This window comes from Nannobrachium achirus, assembly GCF_963921795.1.
Source record: "Nannobrachium achirus genome assembly, chromosome: 1".
Classification (NCBI taxonomy): Eukaryota; Metazoa; Chordata; class Actinopteri; order Myctophiformes; family Myctophidae; genus Nannobrachium; species Nannobrachium achirus.
This window is the reverse complement of record NC_137810.1, coordinates 58,284,790-58,311,979: the sequence shown is the minus strand read 5'-3', so window position 1 is coordinate 58,311,979 and position 27,190 is coordinate 58,284,790. Positions and strand designations below refer to the sequence as shown.

Here is a 27,190-nt window from a genome sequence, read left to right as displayed (position 1 = left end):
GCAGGACACTGCCAAAGACACCAGGAGCTTCCAGCCAGCAAATTGGTACTGTGGGAGCCAACACATGGGCACCGGTCGCGAGGACGTCCCACAAAAACATACGTGGACGTACTCAAGGAAGACGTAGGGACACAGAACACCAATGAGCTGGCCAGATGTATGGAGAACCGAGATGACTGGAAACAACGATGGAGGGCTCGTCTGAGGACGACCTAGATAGATAAAGAAATTGATTTAAACCAAAAGCTGTAGAGTCATTGGAGTGTCAGAAAGGTACTACTGTATGCAGTGTACAGTATGTACGTGTGAGCCGAAAATAGCTAATCAACAAGCTCACAATGCGCTGAGTGTGAGCTTGTTCATTGGCTATATTAACTATTTTTTATATATTTTGTTAAACTATGCTAAATATTCGATTTATTTTAGGGAAAATATTACATTTTGTTATATTTAAACTTTAACAAAGTGTCTCTTCCTTATACCTGCTTTTTTCTATCAGCCTCTCCAAAGTCCACCACCTCCACAGGTCCAACAGACAAGCCTGACAGTGTCGTAAAGGACCAAGAAAGTCCTGCGGAAGATCAAGGTAATGGTGAACCTTGATTTTATGTCAATTATTTTTATGAATTGTTTACCGGCAGTTTCCTTAATGTTTTATTTGACACTGCATTCTATACGCTAACTTAGTTTTTATTAAGTACTACAATGTATAAATCATTATCTTACCATCTTTTCTCTACCATCTGATGGATATTATGTTGTGTGTATTTGCTTGTTCAAGTTCAAGTCAGTTTATTGTCTGTTTACAAATGTGTTGTAATGTGCAACAAGTGCCAGCATACAAGAAACGCTAAAAGAAATACAACACATAATGACACAGAGAACACAGGCAAATGTGGACAAAAAAAGTCTCATGTAGTCATTTGGGCTTCAGAAATCAAACTGGAACTGACAGTTTGCCTGTCATACACGCACACAGGCACTCTGGTGTGTAGCACACATAAACAAATCGAACTTCAGGGCTTAATACCATAATATGTCTAAATACTATGAGTGAATTGCCTTTAGCGATTGTCTCTGGCTTCAAGCTTCTCGTCTTTTTCCTCTCACGAGTTAAGGGACAGTCTGAAGCTGGAGCTGACAATTTGCCAGTTCTGAAACAGAAGTAGAAATTTCTGATCAGTCAGGAAATCTGCGACTCTCCATGACTTTGTCCTACAGACAGTCAGCCTTATATAGCGATGTAGCCTTTAATTCTCATAGAAGAACACACAGGCTAATGTAGTGTACTCTCCTTTGCTTCACAATCTCCATCAGAAGAAGACCCCGGCAGTACGGAGATTGACGCTCCACTAAAGAGTGAAGAACATGGAAACCGTGATGAATCAAGAGACACAGGCAGCGACTCTGAGGAAGACAAAGAAACGGAGTCCAGGCATGAATTAAATGGTAAAGTTAACCTATGGGAATCTATTTAAACTAAAAACTTTGCCGAAAATAGCGAAAATAGCGCATCACAATGCGCTGAGAGTGTGAGCTTTATTCACACTATTATTCATATATATTGTTTTTATTTACTTTCTGGTAAATATTAGATTTTTTGAGGGAAAATGTCAAAATGTTGTTTATCTTTACCAATGTGTCTCTTCCTTACGCCTGCTTTTTTTTAAACCGGCTTCTCCAAACTCTCCATCACCTCCACAGGTTCAACAGACAAGCCTGACGGTGTCATAAAGAACCCAGACACTCATGCTGGAGATCAAGGTAATGGTGAATCTTGATTTTATGTCAATTCTTTTTATGAATTGTAATTTCCTTAATGTTTTATTTGACAGCGCATTTTATACGCTTTGTGCCATGTCTCTTTATTCTGTTGCGCATTTCTTTTATAAAGCTCTTCATAACTTAGTTTTGATAGGTGCTACAGTGTCTTCTAAATCATTATCGTACCATTGTTTCTCTACCTTCTGATGGATATTATGTTGTGTGTATTTGCCTGTCCCTGTTGTGCCCACATATACATGTATGACAGAGAACACAGGCAAATGTGGACAAAAAAGGTCACATGTAGTCATTTAGGCTGCAGAAACCAAACTGGAGCCGACAGTTTACCTTTTCTGAACAGAAGTAGAAATCGCTGTTCTCCCTGATAGTGACTCTCCATTACTCTTTCTTAAAGTCAGTCATAGTGACTCTCCATTTCTCTTTCTTACAGTCAGTCAGCCTGAGATGGCACCACCAGAAGAACCTCCACCAGAAGAAGACCACAGCAGTAAGGAGAGTGACCTTTTGGAAGCATCATCACTGGGTAGGTTGTGTTCGCCATTGTGCATTGATTAGGACACGTACAACAATGGTGGAGACTGAGGAGCATTTATTCTCCGTAATGAACAGATGCTACTGAAGTGAACAGCAGGGTTGTGTGTGGGTTAGTAACTGCATCAGAACCAACTGACCGCCTGCCACTATTAGCGAGCATGTGAGACAGGGAGTTAGCAACAGCTATTTTATCTTGAATACACAAAGCTCATAACGTGAAAACATGTTATCTTTAACAACCTTTATAACACAGGCACATCAGAGAATGAAGTAGACGGAGACCATGATGAACCACCAGACGCAAATAAAGGCCCTGAGAAAGACACAGAAATGGAGTCTACGCAGTCAAAAGGTTACATAAAGAAATTGATTTAAACTGAAAACTGTACAGTCATTAGTGTCAGAAAGGTACCACTGTATGCAATGTTTGTATGTGTGAGCCAAAAATAGCTAATCAACAAGCTCACAATGCACTGTGAGTGTGAGCGTGTACATTGGCTATAATCGCTTTTTTCCCCTTTTTTTTCCTGTTAAATATTAAAATCTTTTGAGGGAACATGTCAAAATGTTGTTTCTCTTTACCAATGTGTAACTTGCTGTTTTTAACCGGCTTCTCCAAACTCTCCACAGGTTCAACAGACAAGCCTGATGGTGTCGTAAAGGACCAAGAAAGTCCTGCAGGAGATCAAGGTAATGGTGAACTGAATCAAAAGGTTAACCTAAGGGAATCTATTTAAACTAAAAATTGTACCAGAAGGGTTCTACTGTATGCAGTGTGTGTATGTATGTGTGAGCCGAAAATAGCTAATCTACAAGCTCAAGCACAGGGTTGTGTGTGGTTTAGTAACAGTGCATCAGAACCAACAATCGCATTCTCTGACCGTCACCCACTATTAGCGAGCATGTAGGTACAGATCCATAAAAAAATAAAGAATATTGTGTAAAAGTAAATGTTCTTGAAACTTTAATATATTTCTTGAAAGCTTCATATATTCTAGATACATTGCACATTCAGTGAATTATTCTTTTGTAAATCTTTTATGGCATACAGCTCTCGAATATCAAAAGTCCATATTTCAAAATATTACAATATTACACAAGACCACTCAAACAAGGATTTAATAGAAGGATAATAGAGAAATGTCAGTAATGATTTTGGGTGCTATGGCATCTGCAATACTTTTTTACACAATATTCTATTTTTTTAGATGGATCTAAAATAGTTACAGCTATTTTAGCCTGAATACACAAACCTCATAACGCGACAACATATAACAACCGTAAGAAAGAACTTATGTGGTCATACACGCACACAGGCACTCTGGTGTGTAGCACCAAATAACCAAATCGAACTTTAGGACCTCATAATATGTATTGTATAATAATAATAATAATATGTCTAAATACTGTGGGTGAATTAACTTTAGCGATTGTCTCTGGCTTCAAGCTTCCCGTCTTTTTCCTTTCGCAATCTTGAGGTCGGATGCGTTGAAGATCTGGGTCCTTCTTCTTTCGTGTATCATCGTCCTTGATGATTGGTTTCAGTGGCGGACCGTGGGTTCAATACCCGGGCCTTCGCCATGGCTGCTGCGCATATGCACGCACGTGCACATGCACGCGCACCCGCGCACGTGCACATGCCTTCGCATACGATCTGCCAATATTGCGCCGTACAGAGTGCTGCTGCCTGCACTAGCAGCAGAGCCCGATACAACAATAAACTCAGTCACAACCATATTTTCATAGCCTACAACACAAAAGCACGCAAAATATATGTTGATATACACATGATTCAACAGGCCTCATCACAGCCAAGCTTCTGAGACTAGTTACACGCTGCAGTGCGTGCACACACACACACACACACACACACACACTCACAGCTGAGCGCAGAACGCAGGATGGATGAGCAAGGAAAAACGCGGAACATTAATATGATATAATGAATAAACAATGTGTTGAAACAAGAAGCATATGGATGAATTCGTTAAAGGAGGATCTTTAGTTAATTTAGGAGTAAAGAAAATTGACAGTTGATTCGCAGTTGACTGACATTAATTTATTTTTTACCCAAATTGACCCAGACACACACATTTCCCATTTCCAGCCAACTGAACTGAACCAAGCTTCGCACACACATGCACACACAGGGCCACGGCTGGCAGCAATAAGAACAAATACAAAACAATGAATGAATCAGCATAGCAAAACAACAAAATTATATAAACATGGATTAAACTCACCATGGTGAATGGCAATACAGTGCGTAGGAGGCAGCTCACATCCATCATTTAAAGACAAAATCCATCCTCCTTTCTTTCTTTAGAAACAGTTCAGTGACACGCCGTGTCACTGACACGGTCGTGCAGGTTAAATCCAACTTCTCTGCGCTTTAATTCCATTAAGAAGTCCCTCTCTATTAGTCAGGTCCACTGTGTAACTCTGAGGTCCTGGGGGGTCCTCAGAGTTACTACAGGGGGCCCACCAAATCTTGATGGGAAAGGATTTTCTTTTTTACATTTGAAACTTTGTTTTTATGTATCCTGGGTTTATGTATTGTACTTCGATGATTTATTAGTATTCTCAGTATTATTTATGACATTGTTAGACAGTTATGGTTGACAGCTGTTACTGCTGTCAACACATAATGACACAGAGAACACAGGCAAATGTGGACAAAAAAAGTCTCATGTAGTCATTTGGGCTTCAGAAATCAAACTGGAACTGTGCCTGTCATACACGCACACAGGCACTCTGGTGTGTAGCACACATAAACAAATCGAACTTCAGGGCTTAATACCATAATATGTCTAAATACTGTGAGTGAATTGCCTTTAGCGATTGTCTCTGGCTTCAAGCTTCTCGTCTTTTTCCTCTCACGAGTTAAGGGACAGTCTGAAGCTGGAGCTGACAATTTGCCAGTTCTGAAACAGAAGTAGAAATTTCTGATCAGTCAGGAAATCTGCGACTCTCCATGACTTTGTCCTACAGACAGTCAGCCTTATATAGCGATGTAGCCTTTAATTCTCATAGAAGAACACACAGGCTAATGTAGTGTACTCTCCTTTGCTTCACAATCTCCATCAGAAGAAGACCCCGGCAGTACGGAGATTGACGCTCCACTAAAGAGTGAAGAACATGGAAACCGTGATGAATCAAGAGACACAGGCAGCGACTCTGAGGAAGACAAAGAAACGGAGTCCAGGCATGAATTAAATGGTAAAGTTAACCTATGGGAATCTATTTAAACTAAAAACTTTGCCGAAAATAGCGAAAATAGCGCATCACAATGCGCTGAGAGTGTGAGCTTTATTCACACTATTATTCATATATATTTTTTTTATTTACTTTCTGGTAAATATTAGATTTTTTGAGGGAAAATGTCAAAATGTTGTTTATCTTTACCAATGTGTCTCTTCCTTACGCCTGCTTTTTTTTAAACCGGCTTCTCCAAACTCTCCATCACCTCCACAGGTTCAACAGACAAGCCTGACGGTGTCATAAAGAACCCAGACACTCATGCTGGAGATCAAGGTAATGGTGAATCTTGATTTTATGTCAATTCTTTTTATGAATTGTAATTTCCTTAATGTTTTATTTGACAGCGCATTTTATACGCTTTGTGCCATGTCTCTTTATTCTGTTGCGCATTTCTTTTATAAAGCTCTTCATAACTTAGTTTTGATAGGTGCTACAGTGTCTTCTAAATCATTATCGTACCATTGTTTCTCTACCTTCTGATGGATATTATGTTGTGTGTATTTGCCTGTCCCTGTTGTGCCCACATATACATGTATGACAGAGAACACAGGCAAATGTGGACAAAAAAGGTCACATGTAGTCATTTAGGCTGCAGAAACCAAACTGGAGCCGACAGTTTACCTTTTCTGAACAGAAGTAGAAATCGCTGTTCTCCCTGATAGTGACTCTCCATTACTCTTTCTTAAAGTCAGTCATAGTGACTCTCCATTTCTCTTTCTTACAGTCAGTCAGCCTGAGATGGCACCACCAGAAGAACCTCCACCAGAAGAAGACCACAGCAGTAAGGAGAGTGACCTTTTGGAAGCATCATCACTGGGTAGGTTGTGTTCGCCATTGTGCATTGATTAGGACACGTACAACAATGGTGGAGACTGAGGAGCATTTATTCTCCGTAATGAACAGATGCTACTGAAGTGAACAGCAGGGTTGTGTGTGGGTTAGTAACTGCATCAGAACCAACTGACCGCCTGCCACTATTAGCGAGCATGTGAGACAGGGAGTTAGCAACAGCTATTTTATCTTGAATACACAAAGCTCATAACGTGAAAACATGTTATCTTTAACAACCTTTATAACACAGGCACATCAGAGAATGAAGTAGACGGAGACCATGATGAACCACCAGACGCAAATAAAGGCCCTGAGAAAGACACAGAAATGGAGTCTACGCAGTCAAAAGGTTACATAAAGAAATTGATTTAAACTGAAAACTGTACAGTCATTAGTGTCAGAAAGGTACCACTGTATGCAATGTTTGTATGTGTGAGCCAAAAATAGCTAATCAACAAGCTCACAATGCACTGTGAGTGTGAGCGTGTACATTGGCTATAATCACTTTTTTCCCCTTTTTTTTCCTGTTAAATATTAAAATCTTTTGAGGGAACATGTCAAAATGTTGTTTCTCTTTACCAATGTGTCACTTGCTGTTTTTAACCGGCTTCTCCAAACTCTCCACAGGTTCAACAGACAAGCCTGATGGTGTCGTAAAGGACCAAGAAAGTCCTGCAGGAGATCAAGGTAATGGTGAACTGGATCAAAAGGTTAACCTAAGGGAATCTATTTAAACTAAAAACTGTACCAGAAGGGTTCTACTGTATGCAGTGTGTGTATGTATGTGTGAGCCGAAAATAGCTAATCTACAAGCTCAAGCACAGGGTTGTGTGTGGTTTAGTAACAGTGCATCAGAACCAACAATCGCATTCTCTGACCGTCACCCACTATTAGCGAGCATGTAGGTACAGATCCATAAAAAAATAAAGAATATTGTGTAAAAGTAAATGTTCTTGAAACTTTAATATATTTCTTGAAAGCTTCATATATTCTAGATACATTGCACATTCAGTGAATTATTCCAACTTTTTTTTTGTAAATCTTTTATGGCATACAGTTCTCGAATATCAAAAGTCCATATTTCAAAATATTACAATATTACACAAGACCACTCAAACAAGGATTTAATAGAAGGATAATAGAGAAATGTCAGTAATGATTTTGGGTGCTATGGCATCTGCAATACTTTTTTACACAATATTCTATTTTTTTAGATGGATCTAAAATAGTTACAGCTATTTTAGCCTGAATACACAAACCTCATAACGCGACAACATATAACAACCGTAAGAAAGAACTTATGTGGTCATACACGCACACAGGCACTCTGGTGTGTAGCACCAAATAAACAAATCGAACTTTAGGACCTCATAATATGTATTGTATAATAATAATAATAATATGTCTAAATACTGTGGGTGAATTAACTTTAGCGATTGTCTCTGGCTTCAAGCTTCCCGTCTTTTTCCTTTCGCAATCTTGAGGTCGGATGCGTTGAAGATCTGGGTCCTTCTTCTTTCGTGTATCATCGTCCTTGATGATTGGTTTCAGTGGCGGACCGTGGGTTCAATACCCGGGCCTTCGCCATGGCTGCTGCGCATATGCACGCACGTGCACATGCACGCGCACTTGCCCGGGCACGTGCACATGCCTTCGCATACGATCTGCCAATATTGCGCCGTACAGAGTGCTGCTGCCTGCACTAGCAGCAGAGCCCGATACAACAATAAACTCAGTCACAACCATATTTTCATAGCCTACAACACAAAAGCACGCAAAATATATGTTGATATACACATGATTCAACAGGCCTCATCACAGCCAAGCTTCTGAGACTAGTTACACGCTGCAGTGCGTGCACACACACACACACACACACACACACACACACACACACACTCACAGCTGAGCGCAGAACGCAGGATGGATGAGCAAGGAAAAACGCGGAACATTAATATGATATAATGAATAAACAATGTGTTGAAACAAGAAGCATATGGATGAATTCGTTAAAGGAGGATCTTTAGTTAATTTAGGAGTAAAGAAAATTGACAGTTGATTCGCAGTTGACTGACATTAATTTATTTTTTACCCAAATTGACCCAGACACACACATTTCCCATTTCCAGCCAACTGAACTGAACCAAGCTTCGCACACACATGCACACACAGGGCCACGGCTGGCAGCAATAAGAACAAATACAAAACAATGAATGAATCAGCATAGCAAAACAACAAAATTATATAAACATGGATTAAACTCACCATGGTGAATGGCAATACAGTGCGTAGGAGGCAGCTCACATCCATCATTTAAAGACAAAATCCATCCTCCTTTCTTTCTTTAGAAACAGTTCAGTGACATGGTCGTGCAGGTTAAATCCAACTTCTCTGCGCTTTAATTCCATTAACAAGTTCTGTTCAGATTCACTACACCTTCGTTCTGTTCGGGTCATTTTGACCCGGGGGATATTTGGTTTAAAAAAAACAACACTAATATAAATTCTAACTCAACAAATCATCATGATACATTGACTTTGACTCAATACCAAACAATTCATATGATATATATGGTAAATGTTTGCATTTCTGCTTTGCTATATCACATTAAACACTGAACAAGCTAGGCGTTTTTACTGATTTAGCTGGAATTCATGTAAAAAAACTACTTTATTTAATACTGGGCAATATTGCTCATGCTTATAGGAAAAAATGAAAATCAGACAGGGGGGCTTCGGAAGGGTGTTAGAAGGGGGGGGGGGCTGTGTGTCTGTGTTTTGGCACAATACTGTGTATTTCTGTGCATAATTATGTGCTTCCGGGTCAAAATGACCCGAACAGCACTTAAGGTTCAAAAAATATGAGGGGGGTGTAGCATGGGTGTAGTGCAAAAATATTTTTTTTACACGTTCATCTCAGAAGAATCTTTAAGGCCAGTGAGTTTCAGGTGGAAAAAAATTAAACTTCTACCTTTTTTTTTCAAATGAAAATGTAAAACGGGTCAAAATGACCCGAACAGAACTTAAGGGTTAAGAAGTCCCTCTCTATTGCCATGGAGGCCAACGCTGAGAGACGAGCCTGTCCAATCGTATTTCTTGCATATGTCTTAATGCGTTTTAGGGCTGAAAATGAACGCTCCACAGAGGTTGTGGATACTGGAATTGTCACTGCCAGACATGTCAATTTGTATAGCTGATGCAGACTTGTACGTAGATCCTCCTTCTGAAGGAAAAGAAGAAGATCAGAAGGGCTTTTCCCTGCGAAATCAGTGATGCCATACATTACTGTGAGCTCTGTTTTAAGCCGCGGGAGGTCGAAGAGGGGTCCGTGGCTCTCCGTGAGGCTCTTGAATGCCTCCTCCGGGAATGCTGTCCGATATGTAGGGAACTCTTTTGCGTTTATGAGAGAGAGGAATTTTATTTTCTCGTGGTCTTGAAACCTGTTTCTTAGCTGTCCAATAAGGTTATCCACAATCTCCCCATGCAGTGTTTTATAACTTGCGCGGATATTATCCCCTGCTCTGCCCCGCCGTGCACGTGGTTCACCTGTTGCGCTCACAGTGTCATCGTAAATGGCATCAAATCTTCCCCTCTCCCTCTCAATAGTGTCACAAAACTCATCTACTCTTTTTAGATAGAATTGTATGTGACTTGTTCTGAAGTACTCCAAAAACCACCTCGGAGTGAGCCAAAATGCCATTAAAAGTGGAGAGCAAAAAATTAAACTCAAAATTATTCAAGTGCTTAATGTATCCATCAGCACTGTTCACAGCATCATCATCATATTCATCATAATGGTCTATAATGTGCTCAAAACGCTCCTTTAGGGCCTCTCTCTTTTCGAATACAGTGCTGACCAATCTTGAATTATAATGCCAACGTGTAGGTGCAACGCGAGGCAGGCGCTTTTGACAGATCGCATCAAGAAGCTCTGTGCGTTTAGGAGATCTAGAAAAAACCGCAGACAGGCCATTGAGATTTGCAAAAAATATTTTGCATTCCCTAACCTTTGATGCTCCCTGGGTCAGAACTAAATTTAGTTTGTGGGCATAGCAATGTACAAATAAAGCCTGGGGACACCTCACCTTAACTTTAGCTTGTACCCCATTTAACCCGGAGGACATAACAGCTGCGCCATCATAGCACTGTGCAACCACCTTATCCAAACACTTATTTTCCTCCAGGAATCTGAAAATGAGAGTAGCAATGTCATCAGCCCGCTTACCACTAGAGACATTCTCAAATCTGATGAACCGTTCCTTAACACCATTGTCTGTCGCATAACGAACCATTAAAGAAAGCTGTGCTGCGTTGCTTGCATCTGTCGTTTCGTCCACCATAACGGCAAGAAACGGTGCTTTTTGTATCTCTCCTTTTATCTTCTCTCCCATCACTTCAGCTATGGCATTAATCAAATCGTTTTGTATCTTCCCTGAAGTCCCACTAAACACTTTGTTGGTTGTGAGATGATAATAAAAATCTGGGTCATGTTCCGCCAGATAATTAAGGAGCTCAACATAGTTTCCCTTGTTAGTGGATTCCCTGCTCTCATCATGGCCACGAAATGGGAGCTTGTTTCCCCAGGAAAATGACAGAGTTAATCAGCCTCTTCAAAATGTCCCTGATTTTCTTAACTTGTTCGTTGTGCAGTTCAGTTTCCCTTCGAACTTGTTCATTTAGTTGTAGGTCCACCCTGTCGCGACCAAACCTTTTCATGGTCACTGTTGCTTGGAGATGGCCTGCAGTACCCTGGTGCTTGCCTGCAGCTTTCGTTAGGCAGGTAAGATTTGCAAAACCATCGTGGCTCCAAGCACCATGCGCAGTTGAAAATAACATGCATTCCCAGCAATATAATTTAATAAGTTGCGCCGATCCAGTAAGCCACGGGTACCGTGCATAATTGGTAGACTGGAAATGTCGGACAAATCCTTTCTCTTGCTTGGTCAGCCTCGGCAGGTCTGGTGTAGGCCGACCCTTTGTTATAATGTCAAGCTTTTCTTGAAAAGGTCTCCTTGAAAACGGCCTTGCCAGTAAATCCGCCACTAATTCTGTCTCTTCTCCTCCTTCCGCCATTTTTCGTTTCTTTATGTGTTAATTGTTGTGAGTAAATGTAGAATGTAGCTCTGCTCAGGTCAAACGACAACTCCATGTGAATCAGGAAGCAATTCTCTTTTCTCATTGGACTAACAATATTTCGTCCCAGGGCTGGGATATGTGAATATCAGCAGTTCTCTTTTCTGATTGGACAATGTTTATTCCCAGAGATGGGATCTTTAGAACACTCTAGAAGGTGACCCCATTTGAAAAAATGCGCCCAGGAGGGAAAATTCAAAATGTGATTGGTTAAAGAACCAGCCAATAACAATACATTGCCCAACGACCATTCACTTCAAAGGCAGCAGACACTCTAACTGAGGTTCAGAGGGGCTCTATCTTACCTGGAGACAACACAAGAAAACACCTGATTGGTTAAAAAAAACAATTGCATTTTTAGACGTGCGCCCCTAGTGGAAGCAGTGTGTCCAGCCTGACTGAGTGAGAGAGAGAATGAAAGCAGCAAAATAAATGAATGAAAAATAGATATATATTATTAAATATACATTTCTTTATCAGGCAAGTAGGACCTTCACATAATACTTCGCTAGCCCTGACAGACCGCCACTGATTGGTTTACAACATTTTATTTCACAAGATTTCTTGTTACTTAGGGGAGGCCATGTGGCTGGCTGTCGTCTTCTCCCCCTTGCACCAGCTTTTGAAAACCATTGGTCTCATTGTCTGTCATCATTGAGGATTGCATCAAGCTATTGCTGAGTGCCTGACACAACAAAGATGGTTATTAACTATTAATTTAGCGAATGTCTGTCTGACCGTCTGCATGCTGACATCACTGATACTACACACTACACAGTTTTGCCGCCATGGTAACCGTCTGTCTGCATGCTGACATCACGTCATAGTAATGACATCACAGACTGGCCTGGACACGGAACACCATGTATGGGCATAAAGATCTGCCCAATGGGCACTCCAACATGACTTCTGAGACTCCTACATTCAATCTCTCAGATACTGTGCACACACCCCCCCCCCCCCCCCCCCCCCCGGGCACAGGACTAGTTTACAGTAACAGTTGACGTAATGACAAAAGAAACAACTGACCTCTGTACTGTCTTGTCTGTATTGTGTTCTCTGTAGGTAACAACAGATTGTGGGGTATCATGGGCGTAGTCCTGGTTGCAGTCCTGGCCGTATGCCTTCACGCCTTCAGCTCTCAGTCTCCACCTGAGCAGAAGGAGGTCCGGCCGGTAGACGTCTTCCGCCAGGAACTGAAGCTGATCCAGTCCAGGTTCCCCACGCAGCGCGCCGAGCTGTGGCGGAGGGGCCGGATCCACCTGGAGAGACACCTCCTGATGGAGCGGCCCACCAAGCCCGTCAGCCTCATCCTGACTGCCGGTCGTAAGGCAGAGAAGACCCTGCACTGCCTGGCCCGAGGCCTGGCCTCCGCCTTCTCCTCCGCCCACAACGCCTCCGTCCTCCACATCGACGGAGCCGGTAAAGCCCACCTGGACAGTGACCAGGTCAAGCTGGACATTGACAACCAGCTGCGGAGAGCTTTCGAAGGGAACAAGCCCGCGGCCGTCATCCACCGATTCGAGGAACTGCCTCCAGGCTCCACACTCATCTTCTACCGTTACCGCCACCACGTGAACTTCGCCTACAAGCAGGTGTTCTTGGCCTTCACGGTGTTGCTTCCCCAAGAAGAGGTGCAGGAGCATACGAGCATGAATGATGTTGAGGAATTGGTGCACGATTACATTAACAAACGCTTCGTGGACACTGGCCAACAGGGTGACTTCAACACGATGGATGTGAACAAGTTCAGTGGACTGTGGAGCAGCATTTCACACCTTATCCTGCCAGTGGCAGCAGAGGATGAGGTAGAGCAGAAGGGATGCCAGTGAACTAGCCTCTTGAACCAGACTGTAGGCTCACACACACTTTACAAATGCTTCTGCCGAAACGCTCTATGCAACAGAATCGATGAAAATGAGAGGGAGTTGGCAGATTCCCTCCCCCTTGACTTTCGTTTTGACATGGCAGTTACACAATTTTGTACTGTAAATCAAATTTTTTGAAGCCTATATAATAAATAGCTTGCTGCTTAGCAGAAATGAAAAACCCAAAATATATTTTTAAGATATTTGATTTTTTATTTTGGTGAACTGAAATGACAAACACATAACATCTTCTGTTATTGGCATTCAGGAGGCACAGTTACAAACTAAGTATGGATCATTCAGACTTGGAATCGTTGTCTGGCTGAACTGAACTGAACTGGCAACTTTGAGGATGTCAGGAAGGATACAGCTTAAAACATTTAGCTTTGTTCTTCTAGTCTCGCTGAAGGAGTTCTGGAGAAAAGAGCAGCTGAAATACCAAAGCGGTGATGAGGTCAGTTTGCCTTCTGTGTTGTCGACTTGATTAGATTAGAGGCTAAATATTTGAAGGTTGCATTTGTGCCCCTCTCAGGATAATATATTATTATTTTCCTACGTTTGCAGACTTGCGTTACAATTAGGCACAACTGTACTATGTACCACTCTTGTTCTGTACTTATTCTTCATGGCAGTAAAACCAGAAGACATTTGACAACCAATGTGAGTGAGGTACCCATACTGAAGGCTTTTCCATTACTTTTTATTACATACCTAGAGTTTGTTCATTACATGAGCTTGATTTTTTTTGTATACAGTATATCCTGTTATGGTTTATTTTGTCTCTTGTCTGAATTACAAACTGATAGCACCTTGTTCAACCACTTCGTAAGGGATAACCTTTCAATCGTGTAAAGAGTTGGGTGGATCTACACAACACCACTAGATCATTTCATTCCATCCCTTTTGTAATTGATTAGATTTGCTTTTGCTATAGTACTGTATCTTCTGATTTTAACCTTTGCTGTAGCTACTGATTCCATGCTGCATTTGGTAAGTATATATTTGTGATACCGTCTTATGTGTGGAGTGGAGTGTTTTTAAACCTCTGTATATAATATATTTGTGTGACTGTTCACACAATGTTTATTTTTTTACACGAAGAGCTCTGAAAATAATTTAGCTAATTGGGGACACAAAATGACATTTACAAATGTAATATTTGATATGGTAATATTTTGACTAAATCTTAGTCAGCAAATCGCAGATTGTGCCTTACATTCTCACAAAGAGAAGATTATTTTGACCTTTACTATGAACTACTTGATTATGGCAATATTAGGTTTTCCAGATATTACAACATGAAAAGCTACAATCCAAGACTTGACAAACAAAATGTACTTTAACCAATCTGTATGGTAGTTTGTAATACAATATAAAATACAATATAACTAGCACATCTGCAGTGGTTGAAACTACAACTCCATGTAGAACCTGGTATTGTGTATTACACATTGGTTGACAATGTCAAGTAAAGTTATTTGAAGTAGACGGCGTAATGGATTGGACACTAGATGTACCATCATCTTTATTGTAGTTCAGTCATCGCTGCAGTTACCTCTCTATCTGGAAAGTGAGATAACGGGCATGATGAAACTTATGGAATGTAACTTTAAATGGTTTGACCATTTCCCCACTCCTTCACTCTGTTTTCTCTTGGTCATATTGAGATGGTTTGTTTTTTGTAGTGCTATTGCTTATGAATAGATGTTAAGTTGTGAATAAATAAAGATTATTTTGCTACTTGCCAGTGCATTTGTATAAACCAGGGTTGAGGTTTCTCAGTGGTCCAAAGGAGGTGTTCATTTGTTAGGATCACAGCTAGTCTTCCTGGGGTCCACTGTCCTCATTTAAAGACAGGGTGAAATCAAAAACATGTTTTTCACACTTTTAGAGCATATCTGTAGTGATAATATGGCCATACCTAACACTAGATGCCAAAAAAAAAAAAAAAAATACAAAATGTTTTGTGTATATCAAAGGTCCCTAAATAGGCCATTCTTAATTACTTCCTGTGAACAGAAATTCAAAAAGTGATGACATAGATAGACTTTTTGAATATAAATGAACCTTTGATTACATTCACCTGTTTGTTTCCCATTGCTGGCTCCCATTACTACCATTACTCAGATTTTAAATTCCATCGCCTGAAGGGCTGGTCCCCTCGGATTGGTTCAGAAACACACAGGCTTCCTTTTTAAACTGAAACTTCAAAATAAAATACCCAAAATAGTCATTTCATTGGGTCTTTAAAAACACCCAGACCGGTGCCCGTTGGGCAGAAGTAGTCACCATTGATGTCCAGTTGTGCAAGTGCAATGCCTGTTGTATCTATCTGGCTGGCTGTCACTCTTTTATGCCCATATATGGTGTTCCGTGTCCAGGCATGTCTGTGATGTCATCTCCAAATTTGGGAACTGTTGTGATGTCAGTCAGTTGGGCATTGTTACCATGGTGGCGACACTCTTAATATCAGTGATGTAAGCATGCAGACAGACAGTCAGACATTCGGTAAATTAATAGATATTGAATGCACTTAGTGCACTTTTTTTGAAACTACAAACAACAGACACAACAAGGTAGTTGCAATACAAGGCGAAATATGAGTAATTTACAAAGTGGTTACTAACTGCACCTACAGTATGTGTCTGTTCTGTATCTTGCCCAGAGATTTGTTTTCTAGGCATTACCTCACTTGAGCTGCCTGACACTATGCTATTGTTTTGCCAAACTCACAAATATCAGAAGTAAACATTTTCACTAGCTCGTCTTTCTTTTTATTTTATTTTAACTGTATAATGAAAATGTAGGCAGCCAGCAATACAGGTACTTTAATGAGTTTCCATTTGAACATTGCATCAAGGTTGTCATTTGTTTACATTAGTCTGTTCTTTGTTAATTTTGTTACAATGCAATGAGTCTCACAATAATCCATGTTGTAACTTCAGCTAATTAATGATTATATCAATTACTCGGGCAACACATTTGGTGAAGATGAGGTATGTCTGTCTTCAGTCCATCAAATCATAAAATGTGTAACAGCTCCAGCAGGGGGTGCCATAATGCTTTACAATGTATGTGCAATGGCTTGACAAATACAGAACCTGGAGCACAATAAGGAAACACATTTTACTGTTTTATTATTAACTGAAATTGCATGTGAGGGAATGGGTGTGATGAGTATGTGACCTACTTGAGTAAAAGTACAAAAGTATTGGCATCACAATGTACTTTAAGTACCAAAAATAGAATGCAGAATGTCCCTTTTCACGAGTTTTAAAATGTATACAAATCTTTTGAAAATAGCAGATCTACAAGCTTGTTGATCGGCTAGTTGCAAATGTCTGAACTATAAATAGGGTAGAAGTGGTTAATGTATGTTTTGAAATAATCAAAATCTACAAAGTAAAGTTTTCAAATAATCGTAGTTGTGTAAAAGTACAATATTTGCCTCTAAGATTAGTGGAGTAGGAGTAAAACTACTGAAAACTGAGTCATTGTGGGTGCAAAGTAAATACTCATAAACCCTTTGAATCAATCATGTATATGGGTTAATGATACACAGACACAGACAGGTCTAAGTTTGATATAAAATTATATTGAGCCATTCAGCCTTTACCCTGTGAAACAGCACCCCACCCTCACTGAAACCTGTTACAGTTGTAATGTTATGAATGCCATTCAAACAAAAATAAAAAGTTGTATTTATTTTCTAAATATTGAATTACCTCTTATAATATCAACAGTGTTAAGTATCAAGAAATGCTTTCATCCTCACATTGCATTGCAGGCAACGCCACAACAAACTAATAGGCTACCCCCGGCACGGTAATCTGGGTTCCCAGAAGCTTCTCATTTAGGCACGGTAACATTGACCACATTATTAGATCAACAGTCCAACTGATGTATAGACCCATTAGTTATAAAGCTTTATTAGGGTCTTATTTTTGAATGACTTTGCCCTTCAATAAACATGCCATCTCTTGTGTTTGCTTATAGAGTTTGTCATGCAAAGAAAGTTAGTTGATACAAAGCTATTAGCACTACAATTAAAGAAATATGGAAATTAAGACACAATGTGAATTTATTTATTGTTTGTACACTTTATTAACATGTGCAATTTGATTATAAATGGATGGCATTTTTCATAGTTGTGGCACATTTGAACTATGTGATGTAGGCCTAAATAATGCTGCCAACATTCCTAGTCTACTGACTGGTGGTGCCTGGCACATGAAGATATTCAACCCCCATTTCAGGCAAGCAAAGTATTTCAGCGTTCAGCTTCAGGGAAGACAGCCAGTGACAACTCAACAATGTGTATTACTGTGTATGAACTATGAACATGGCATCCTCCATACCAGTACTGTAACTTTTACTGGGGGATCCTTTTTCTCTCGCATATAGTCACATGCAGTCTTGACTCGACTCTTGAATGTTATAATACTCCTGGATAACTTCCCTCCACACTCTCCTATCTAACATCAGGGTCTTGAGCTCTACGGTGTTGTTAAATAATAAGGTGTCGCTCCGCAGTGCATTCTTGCCTTTCCTGGCTTTGCCCTGGGTTGGCTCCCATAGAAGCAGTTTGCTTTCTGCTAGTTCTGGGTGCCTGACACAGTGCCCTGCCAGCCTCATACTTCCCCCTCTGACTTTGTCTGTGACCCATGGTAGGTCCCCCAGGGTTCCCACACATTTTTACCAATTAATTTCCCATACTTTTCCAAAAAAATTTACCCAATTTCCAGGACTATATAACAATAATTCAGCTCAATAACAGGTCGCTTACTCCTATGCGCAATGCCCAAAGACAGGTAGTGTATGCCAGTGGTTCTCAACCTTTTCAGGCCATGACCCCCGAAATAATCATGTTTTAACTGGGGACCCGGCACCCTGACGAGCACTAAGAGTTGAGGAATTTTGTGTAACACGGTTGTTCTATTGTGATAATAGCAGATCTACGTGCTCTATTGATTTTCACAATTTCTGCCTCTAATATTTGACAATTTGGCCCATGTTTAATTTGTCATTTCAGAGGTATTAACAAAATCAATAACCAAAGACAATGCATAGCTATTTTTTCCAGGACCTTGCAGGACCCTTGATAAATTCCAAAACTTTTCCAGTACTGGAAAAATATTTTTTCTAATTTCAAAATATTTCCAGGAATGTCATGACCGTGGGAACCCTCGTCCCCATAAAGGTCCACATATCTGATGTGGTCCGTCCATGTGACACCTAGTGCCATTCGTAGCATTCTTCACTCTCCATCCAGGGCTCCTTCCTGTTGTGCTGTGATACGCCCAGAAGTGTGTGTGAGTGTGACAAGTTCTGACAACCCTAATTTACTTACATTTACAGGACACATTAATTTATGCGATACAATAAGACGATAAGAGTTACAACAAAACAAATGTTTCCAAGGTAGAAGATAAAAGAGACGGCAGCATTGACTGTCCTGGCTCTTTTGCTGCGCCTGCGTGCCATCTGAAATTCAGACAGTAGTGGAAAAAGGCATGTTTACATTGCTGTCACAGTGCATGATCTGTTGAATTGAATTGATACTTCTTGCAGTTATTTAAATACAACTGGGTAAATCATTTATGTAAGTCATGAATATAAGGTGTGTGCTGATTCTCACCTCCTTCCATTCACCATTTCCTGCAACATCTATTAATCGATCACTGCCTGCTGTTTATTTAGATTTGTTTAATCTTTTGATGTGTATATTAAAGACTAAAACAGACGTAGTCTTCAATCATTTACATTCATCTAAAGTAAGACGACAAAAAATAAAGTTGACTATCCAAAAATCCAAGGTACATTCTTATGGTTGTGAGCCATTTCTTATGTTTTTACTTTGACAATACAGACACAGACATAACAATGCTTTACAGCATTCAAATGTAACAGTAAAATTGCCATACTTATTTTTATGATAATTCCGCAGTCTATACCGCATGCACATGGTCCTACAAATCTGCTAAGCACTGTTGTTTATCTACATCTCTTTTCATCAAAAAAACTTTGAATATGGTCTCCAAAAAATCTTGCAATTGCAATTCATTGTGGAAAGCCTGCATTTATCAAGAAGACACTAATATATTGATCCATGTGAATGAATGTTAGCGGTTCTGACCTGCTGTTCTTCCACTGGGCGCCACCTTGAATTCAGAAGTAATGACACAAGTGAAAGTGGCCTTATTATTTCTTATTATTAAAGTAATAATACATTATCTTGCCATGATTTAATACTTCATTAATGTAGTGTGTAAAGTCTCACTTTTATGTTGCCACCCTTCCTTATGTCACTCATTTGTAAACTTCCTGCAACTGAAAAAGTGTCCAAGAGTTTATTCTGCTTTTTAACCAAACAAGCTTGAATAGTATTTAAAACAGAAAACATATAGAATATAAAATTCACCTTTCTCGCACAGCCTGTTGTTTCTGTTGATATGGCTAATAAAGACTAATATGTAAAACAGGAACCTCCAAGTCGTATAGCCGCCCATCACTTTCAGCAGCAAGAGGGCTGTTGTATTATCCTGCAGGGTACAATCCTCAATCTCCCTCGAACCCACGAAGATGGCAGCAACTGTGTTTGAATCAGTCAAGTGTTATCTTTCTCTAAAACGACTTGACATGTTAACATTATGAAACATTATACACAGCAAGATCCCGAGTATTAATTTCACTTTATGTAAAGATGAACTCCTAAGAGTCTCTAAATTGACCCAAGACTGTGCCCAAATAAGCTCCAGTCATTTCATTGAGATAAAAAAAAATAGTAGGATTTCCTTACTGCTAAAAATCTCATGGATGAAGGAAACCACTTGGTCAGCACGAAGATAGATGTCCTTCCTTAAAAAGAATTAAAAAAGAACATTTGTGAAGATAGTTGCTGATGTTCTTGGTCAAGCTCCAAATGTGACTGGTTCTACTTTGGGCCATATTGCCCCTCAAAAATCTATCAATCACCCAATGTGTATATAGTAGGCCTACACAGTATATACACAGTATATATAATATTACATGTCTGTCTGTCTGTCTGTATTGATTCAGCAGAAACTTACAGTTCATGACTCGGTCCAATGCGTGGTAGGATGATACAACTTGATATCGACTTCACTACAGTAACAACAATCGCCACACAAACCAGAGCAATGAGAGTGACCTGAACACACAAATGCGCAGGCACGCACGCACGCACGCACGCACGCACGCACGCACGCACGCACGCACGCACGCACGCACACACACACACACACACACACACACACACACACACACACACACACACACACACAATGAGTAAGCAACAGTTTTGTTGTCCAAATAATCTCAGTACATAATCAGATGGCGTAGTAAACATTATTAACACTCACATTTCTGGATTCCAACAGAAAAAACATGATCAAGGCAATGATCTCAGCCATCAGAGTCAGCATCCAACAAAAGGTTACACACACCTACCAAAAATAAAGCATTATTATTTTCTTAATTCATGAACCTACGCACTTGTGTTGTTAGAGAAATGTACCGTAATCTTAAAATGTCTCACCCAATTTAGACGAAGGTAAGGATCGCCATCAAGCATGGATTCTGTGTCTATCTGTAGTAAGAGAGGGGGAGGTTGAACTTCTGTTAAGGCATCTCTTTTAGAACCAATTTGTATGTCATGGAACCAAATGTCATGGAAGTTATATGTTTCAAGAAAGCATACCAAAGTCAGTGTGTAGGAACATTTCCTTCCAATCAAGAACGCCAAGCCTAGCCGAAGAAAGGTCTGAATATAAACAAAGGAACAGGAGGTAAGACGTAAACAGGGAGAGAGCGAGACAACAGGTCATACAGATGAAGAGAGAGATAGTAGTACATTAGTAGTACATAGACAGTACATTAATTAACAAGAAAATGTTGCTGAATTTGTGTTACCAAGATGATTGGCGGACAAGGCGGACTTGTTGGAGTTGTTGCAGTTGTGCTGGTCTTTGCAGTTGGAGTTGTGGTGGACTGTGCTGTTGGAATTGTAGTGGGCTGTGCTGTTGGTATTGTGGTGGCCTGTGCTGTTGGTATTGTGGTGGCCTGTGCTGTTGGTATTGTGCTGGGTTGTGCTGTTGGTATTGTGGTGGCCTGTGCTGTTGGTATTGTGCTGGGCTGTGCTGTTGGTATTGTGCTGGGCTGTGCTGTTGGTATTGTGCTGGGCTGTGCTGTTGGTATTGTGGTGGGCTGTGCTGTTATTATTGTGGTGGGCTGTGCTGTTGGAATTGTGGTGGCCTGTGCTGTTGGAATTGTGGTGGGCTGTGCTGTTGGAATTGTGGTGGGCTGTGTAGTTGAAGTTATGGTGGACTGTGTAGTTGTAGTTATGGTGGTCTCTGTAGTTGGGGCGTTTGTAGTAGTGGTTGTGGTTGGAGTTGGAGCTTGTACAGTTTCATTGATTGGATTCCAAAATATATCATATTCCTCAAGAAATGTGGCTCTGAAAATAAAAATAAGAAACATAATAATACATTTAATAATAATGATGATGATGATGATGACGACGATGATGACTCAGATGTATAGAGCACTTTTCCGGGTACTCAAATTCTATATTTAGATTATGAATATTAATAAGGGGATAGGAGTAAATAAGTCTTTACTTAAGTTTATGTCTTTAGTCCTAGGCCTACTCCTCCTACAACACCACAACCATCACTTTCAGACTGAATGTGATCTGGCAGAAATTATGGTTGTTACATGCATTGCACATTGTATTAACCAAGTGTGCAAAAGTCTCTGTCTAAACCATTACATTATTTGATAGTACTATAAGCCTACAAAATTATTAAAACACTAACCTAAAAAAGATGTTTGGCTCCGTATCCATTCCAGTCCAGTTAACAACAATGGATGTCTTCCTTCTGTTGTTTTTATTACTAACAGTAGAAGCCTAAGAGACAAGTTAAGTCAAGTCACCTTTATTTGTATTTGTAGCACTCTTAAAAACCACAGGAGTTGATACAACATGCTTTTCCAGTCAAGAGAATGTGCCTCGTCAATGACATAATGCTCAAAACATAATGATGAACAAATAAACATAAGTATCAAAAGCAAACAGACAGATTAAAACAGAGAACAAAGAGGAAACCTAAACAGAGTAAAAGTTAGTATTTAAGTTTGATTTAACGTTTTCAATAGTGGGGCCGGAATTGATGTGTGGTGGAACATTGTTCCAGAGTTTGGGGCCTGCAGCAGAGAATGCTCGATCAACTTTTGTGAAGGCCATTTAAAGCTTTAAACCTAGGCCATTTAAAGCTTTAAACCTAGGCCATTTAAAGCTTTAAACCTAGGCTACATACTGAATACAATTAGAATAGAAAGCTAGCAGCAGTATGGGTCCCCATGGCTCGATTTGAGAATCACTGGCTTGCGTTCAAGTTAATTTATCACACAATCTAACGGATAATTGAGAATGAAAGCTAACAAAAGATGTGAACAACTATGACTCCTGCTCATATCAACACTGATGATGCGTAGTTGTAGTTGTAGTGGTGGTCTGTGTTGTTGTAGTTGTAGTGGTCTGTGTTGTTGTAGTTGTATTTTTCTCGGTTGTTGTAGTAGTGGTGGTACATGTATTTGGGGTTGTGGTCGTCTGTGTAGTTGGACTTATTGGTGGTCTGTGTTGTTGGAATTATGGTGGTGGTCTGTGTAGTTGGATTTGTGGTGGTCTGTGTTGGAGTTGTGGTGTTTTTTATGGGAGTTGTGGTGGTCTGTATTGGAGTTGTGGTGGTCTGTATTGGAGTTGTGGAGGTCTGTATTGGAGTTATGGTGGTCTGTATTGGAGTTATGGTGGTCTGTATTGGAGTTGTGGTGGTCTGTATTGGAGTTGTGGTGGTCTGTATTGGAGTTGTGGTGGTCTGTATTGGAGTTGTGGAGGTCTGTATTGGAGTTGTGGAGGTCTGTATTGGAGTTGTGGAGGTCTGTATTGGAGTTGTGGTGGTCTGTATTGGAGTTGTGGTGGTCTGTATTGGAGTTGTGAAGGTCTGTATTGGAGTTGTGGAGTTGTGTTGGGCTGTGTAGTTGGGGTGTTTGTAGTGGTGGTTGTGGTTGGAGTTGGAGCATGTACAGTTTCATTGATTGGATTCCAAAATATATCAAATTCCTCAAGAAATGTGGCTCTGAAACACAACAACAATAATAATAATAATAATAATCTCCATGTCGCCACTCCGAAATTGACTTCTTATTGTCGGAGTGGCAACACTTCCATAGAGGTTAAGTTTAGGGTTAGGTTAGGGTTAGTGTCGGAATGGAGACATGTCGGAAAGGAGACATGTCGGAGTGGCGGGGTGTAACCGCCATAATCAGGGAATTTAAACCTGCGGGACCCATGAATACAATTAGAATAGAAAGCTATTGCAGCATTATGGATCTAGATTTGAGAATCACAGGCTAGTGTTCAAGTTAATGTATAGCAAAATGTAATGGATAATTGAGAATGAAAGTTAAGCTAAATACGTACAACTATATGACTCCTGCTCATATCAACAATGGAGAAAAAAAATATATACACAATATACAGTATGCTTACTGGCAATCCATTGCACGTCAGGAGACGAGTCATTCCATGGTCCAACAAAGTGAATGTCCCCGCAGGGGCGCCTGTGTCTTGGTCCCGAGCCTCTAACATAAACCCCTTGAAATGATTGGTTGAGCTGCTTTTAAGAGTCACTGGAAAAGGATATAGACAGATACAGTAGCTTAAAGAGGCGGTGCCATGCTCCCCCCCCCCCTCCCCCCTAAAACATGATGATCAGGTATTATGATTATACTAGGAGGAAGATTTGTTTCCAAAAAAATGTACAGAAAGTGTTAAAATTATGTTTTTTATGTGACCGAGCTGAAGTTAGCCTTTTGACTCAGATGCTTTCAGCTTTCAGGAAGTACCCACAGGGAAGGCAAATTTGCACATTATAACCCGACCCCGTGGTCTATTAGAGTAATGTTAACTTCATAGACCCATACAAAACAGAAAAGGTACAAAACTATGGCACCACCTCTTTAAAGTACAACATTCAGGTTGTATTTTTACTACATATAATTGAAGAATAGGGTTTAGCCTGAATGTTCTGCTATGTACTTTAAGCTTGGTACAGGTCACGCAAGGCGTTCTGAGCTTGTGGATCGTCTATTTTCAAAACCTTTCCCCGTTTCTTAAATTATTTGAGAATTTTACCAATGTTTGACTAGTTTTTAATTTTAAAGTGTGTTAATTACTTTTGATGCAGGATTCTTTTAGGTATTAAAGAATAGGTAATAAGGTAATATATATATTTTTTAAAGTGGGGACCACAGGTTGAGAACCACTGGCATACTGTACCTGTAATCGGCTCTTTCAAGTTGGTTCTCTTGGTGTATGTGATCTCATATGGTGGCTTGCTGCTGAGTGGTTCATAATAACCACCACCACCGAAATCTCGATGTTGTGGCAACATATCTGCACAAGCCTCTGGGAAATTACCGTCATTGTAGCCTGACACATTTGTAAAGATGTCAAGGGTAATTGAAATACCAAGGATCCCTGAGAAGATATACATCTGGAAACAAAACAATATGAATATACACATTTAAGTATACACAATAAAACATGATGTTATTACTGGTAGGCTAATCCAATGACTTTTACACACCTGAAGGTTTGGCAAAGGTTTCTTCATTTCAAAGGTCTAAAAGATAGGCCTATATCGTACAATTGGTGATTTGACAATGTCTAAAACCATGTATTATGTACATGTAAATCCTTTAGCTAAATATTTACCAGCCATATTTGTCCAAATATATAATATATTTTTTTATAAAGTTGACTTCAAGAAAATAAGTTAGACTATTTGGAAAAGGTAAATGTGTTATTAAAATATGTTTGATAAATTATTACATTTGTTTTAAAGTTAAAACTTTGCCTGTGAGGCAAGTTGAGCCACGACTACTTTTTTCCAGAAGTCATATTTTCATGGCCCTTTGTCATAGATGCATATCACGAAAGTAAATTTTCCTTGCCTCAAGTAAAACAATGTCATACAACTATCAACATGTTATTGGTCAAACTATCTCTATACTAGTAAACCAATACAGCCTCTGCTAATTTCCACCTGCATTTAATAGTCTATAATGGTTTGGGAGATGTTGTAACTTGTAAAGTAATAATAATAATAGATACCTATTTCCTCCCTCGAGGGAAATTCTGTATTTTCAGCCCAACCCAGCTGATTTGCAGCCCACAAGGAGCATGTGAGCAATTTGGGGTTAAGAGTCTTGCTCAGGGACACACATCAACATTGCTACCCTGGCCTGGAATCAAACCTGGGACAACCAGGGGCTGTGGTTCCCCAGGCGGGCTCCCTAACCATTCGAGAAACAACCATTCAGCTATGCTGCCCCAAAAGTAAAGTAGTTGTATAACTTAGCCTATGATAGCAACAGAAACTTTTCCTCTTACCTCAGAGCTGTTGTCTATGTGGCCTGCAACTTGACAGCTGACTGAATGTCCATGCATACAGGTGTAAATATCAAAGTCTGCTTTGCACCAACAAGAGATTTCAAAACCCTTGACAGTCAACTGGATGTTTAAACAGCGTTCCTCTGTGCTAAAGCCCAACGTAGGCTGTCTTTTATATTGTCACTTCAAAGAATCTTATCTCTGATTAATTCTTATGGAATTATTACCTCCATATATCCAAGAACATAGTACGTGACATGCCCTCTACAGGACTCTGTGAAAACAGCAGCCCTATGTTTACTGTCAAGAAAGATGCTGCTATTTATTCAATGGAAGTTTGGACCATGAAAGATGGACAGCCGCTGCTCGGGTCGTCCGCGTCTTGAATCATGGGCAGTGCCAAATTAAGACATGTAGGGAATTAAAGAACTAATTATTTGAATTTCATGGCATGGGCTGGCAGACAAGGATGTTTTTTTTTATTTTGTATTTGTATTCTTTATTTTCTTTTACCTATTTAGACCTGAGGCCGGTTTTGAAAAACTTAAAATGTTGCTATATACTGTAGTGGACATAGCAACAACACCCCAAAAATGGCACAAAGGTTTCTCTCATTTTTGTTGTGACATAAAATACTCACCCATGCATACATACAATCTCCAACACCAGCAGATTCTATGTTGTATCTGTCATTAACAGGCATTGTCTCTGTATGGTGTGTCTGTGTTCATGTCCCGTCTTCTTTGGTATAAGGAAGTGTGTTTACATCAGATAATTATAAGCTGTGACACAATGATTATTGCGACCGTTAGGTCGCAGTTTAGTATCAAAACCTCCACCGGCCGTCCGTCCGTCCGTCCGTCCGTCCGTCGGTCACAAGTCACACCTTTGTTTGTGTACGGTGTGATGTCATACTGATGTCAGCAGTGTGATGTCATACTGATGTCAGCAGCTATGTCTCTATATATGGAGTTATATGTTGTTTGTGTCCAAATATGGGGCTTGTGAGGTCAGACTTAGTGAGATTCGTCGGTTATCTCCATATATGGAGGGAGAACCAGCTTATGAGCCGATGAGTTGTGTCAGAGTCGAGATCCTGCTTGCATCTAATCTGTCGGTAGATAATGCCGGTCTTATATAAGGGTCATTTGTGTACGGTGTGATGTCATACTGATGTCAGCAGTGTGATGTCATACTGATGTCAGCAGCTATGTCTTTATATATGGAGTTATATGTTGTTCGTGTCCAAATATGGGGCTTGTGAGGTCAGACTTAGTGAGATTCGTCGGTATTAGGGAGTCTTA

At 40.1% G+C, this 27,190-nt stretch overlaps 2 protein-coding genes and 1 long non-coding RNA gene across 13 annotated transcripts in view; 1 reads left to right on the top strand and 2 right to left on the bottom strand.

Annotated features, from left to right (window-relative positions):
• The window catches only part of LOC308281460 (uncharacterized protein), a 131,498-nt gene extending 116,393 nt beyond the window's left edge, over positions 1-15,105 (top strand). For 3 of the 11 annotated variants that reach the window (XM_080721653.1, XM_080721654.1, XM_080721660.1), the window contains 12 exons: positions 500-586; positions 1,318-1,449; positions 1,705-1,764; positions 2,216-2,308; positions 2,573-2,671; positions 2,950-3,009; positions 5,407-5,538; positions 5,794-5,853; positions 6,305-6,397; positions 6,662-6,760; positions 7,039-7,098; positions 12,609-15,105. In XM_080721653.1, coding sequence (XP_080577779.1) covers positions 500-586; positions 1,318-1,449; positions 1,705-1,764; positions 2,216-2,308; positions 2,573-2,671; positions 2,950-3,009; positions 5,407-5,538; positions 5,794-5,853; positions 6,305-6,397; positions 6,662-6,760; positions 7,039-7,098; positions 12,609-13,375 — 1,742 coding nt within the window. In that variant the 3' untranslated portion in view covers positions 13,376-15,105. The remainder of the gene's footprint in view (positions 1-499; positions 587-1,317; positions 1,450-1,704; positions 1,765-2,215; positions 2,309-2,572; positions 2,672-2,949; positions 3,010-5,406; positions 5,539-5,793; positions 5,854-6,304; positions 6,398-6,661; positions 6,761-7,038; positions 7,099-12,608) is intronic. The other 8 variants (XM_080721656.1, XM_080721659.1, XM_080721657.1 and 5 more) reach the window with 8 other exon arrangements.
• A 3,670-nt stretch (positions 15,106-18,775) lies between these two features.
• On the bottom strand, positions 18,776-20,925 carry LOC308289013 (uncharacterized protein; the record flags this gene model as incomplete). The annotated part of the gene is made up of 8 exons (XM_080730521.1): positions 20,794-20,925; positions 20,482-20,582; positions 20,211-20,269; positions 19,833-20,003; positions 19,692-19,741; positions 19,548-19,572; positions 19,050-19,069; positions 18,776-18,895 (listed from the first exon to the last, which is right to left on the bottom strand). The coding sequence occupies exons 1-8, from the start codon at positions 20,854-20,856 to the stop codon at positions 18,776-18,778; spliced, it is 609 nt and encodes a 202-aa protein (XP_080586647.1). The 5' UTR covers positions 20,857-20,925.
• Positions 20,926-20,935: 10 nt separating this feature from the next.
• Positions 20,936-21,439, bottom strand: LOC308285035. The gene is made up of 3 exons (XR_013962045.1): positions 21,344-21,439; positions 21,132-21,194; positions 20,936-21,020 (listed from the first exon to the last, which is right to left on the bottom strand). It is a non-coding gene; the product is annotated as an uncharacterized lncRNA (long non-coding RNA).
• Between the last annotated feature and the right edge of the window lie 5,751 nt (positions 21,440-27,190).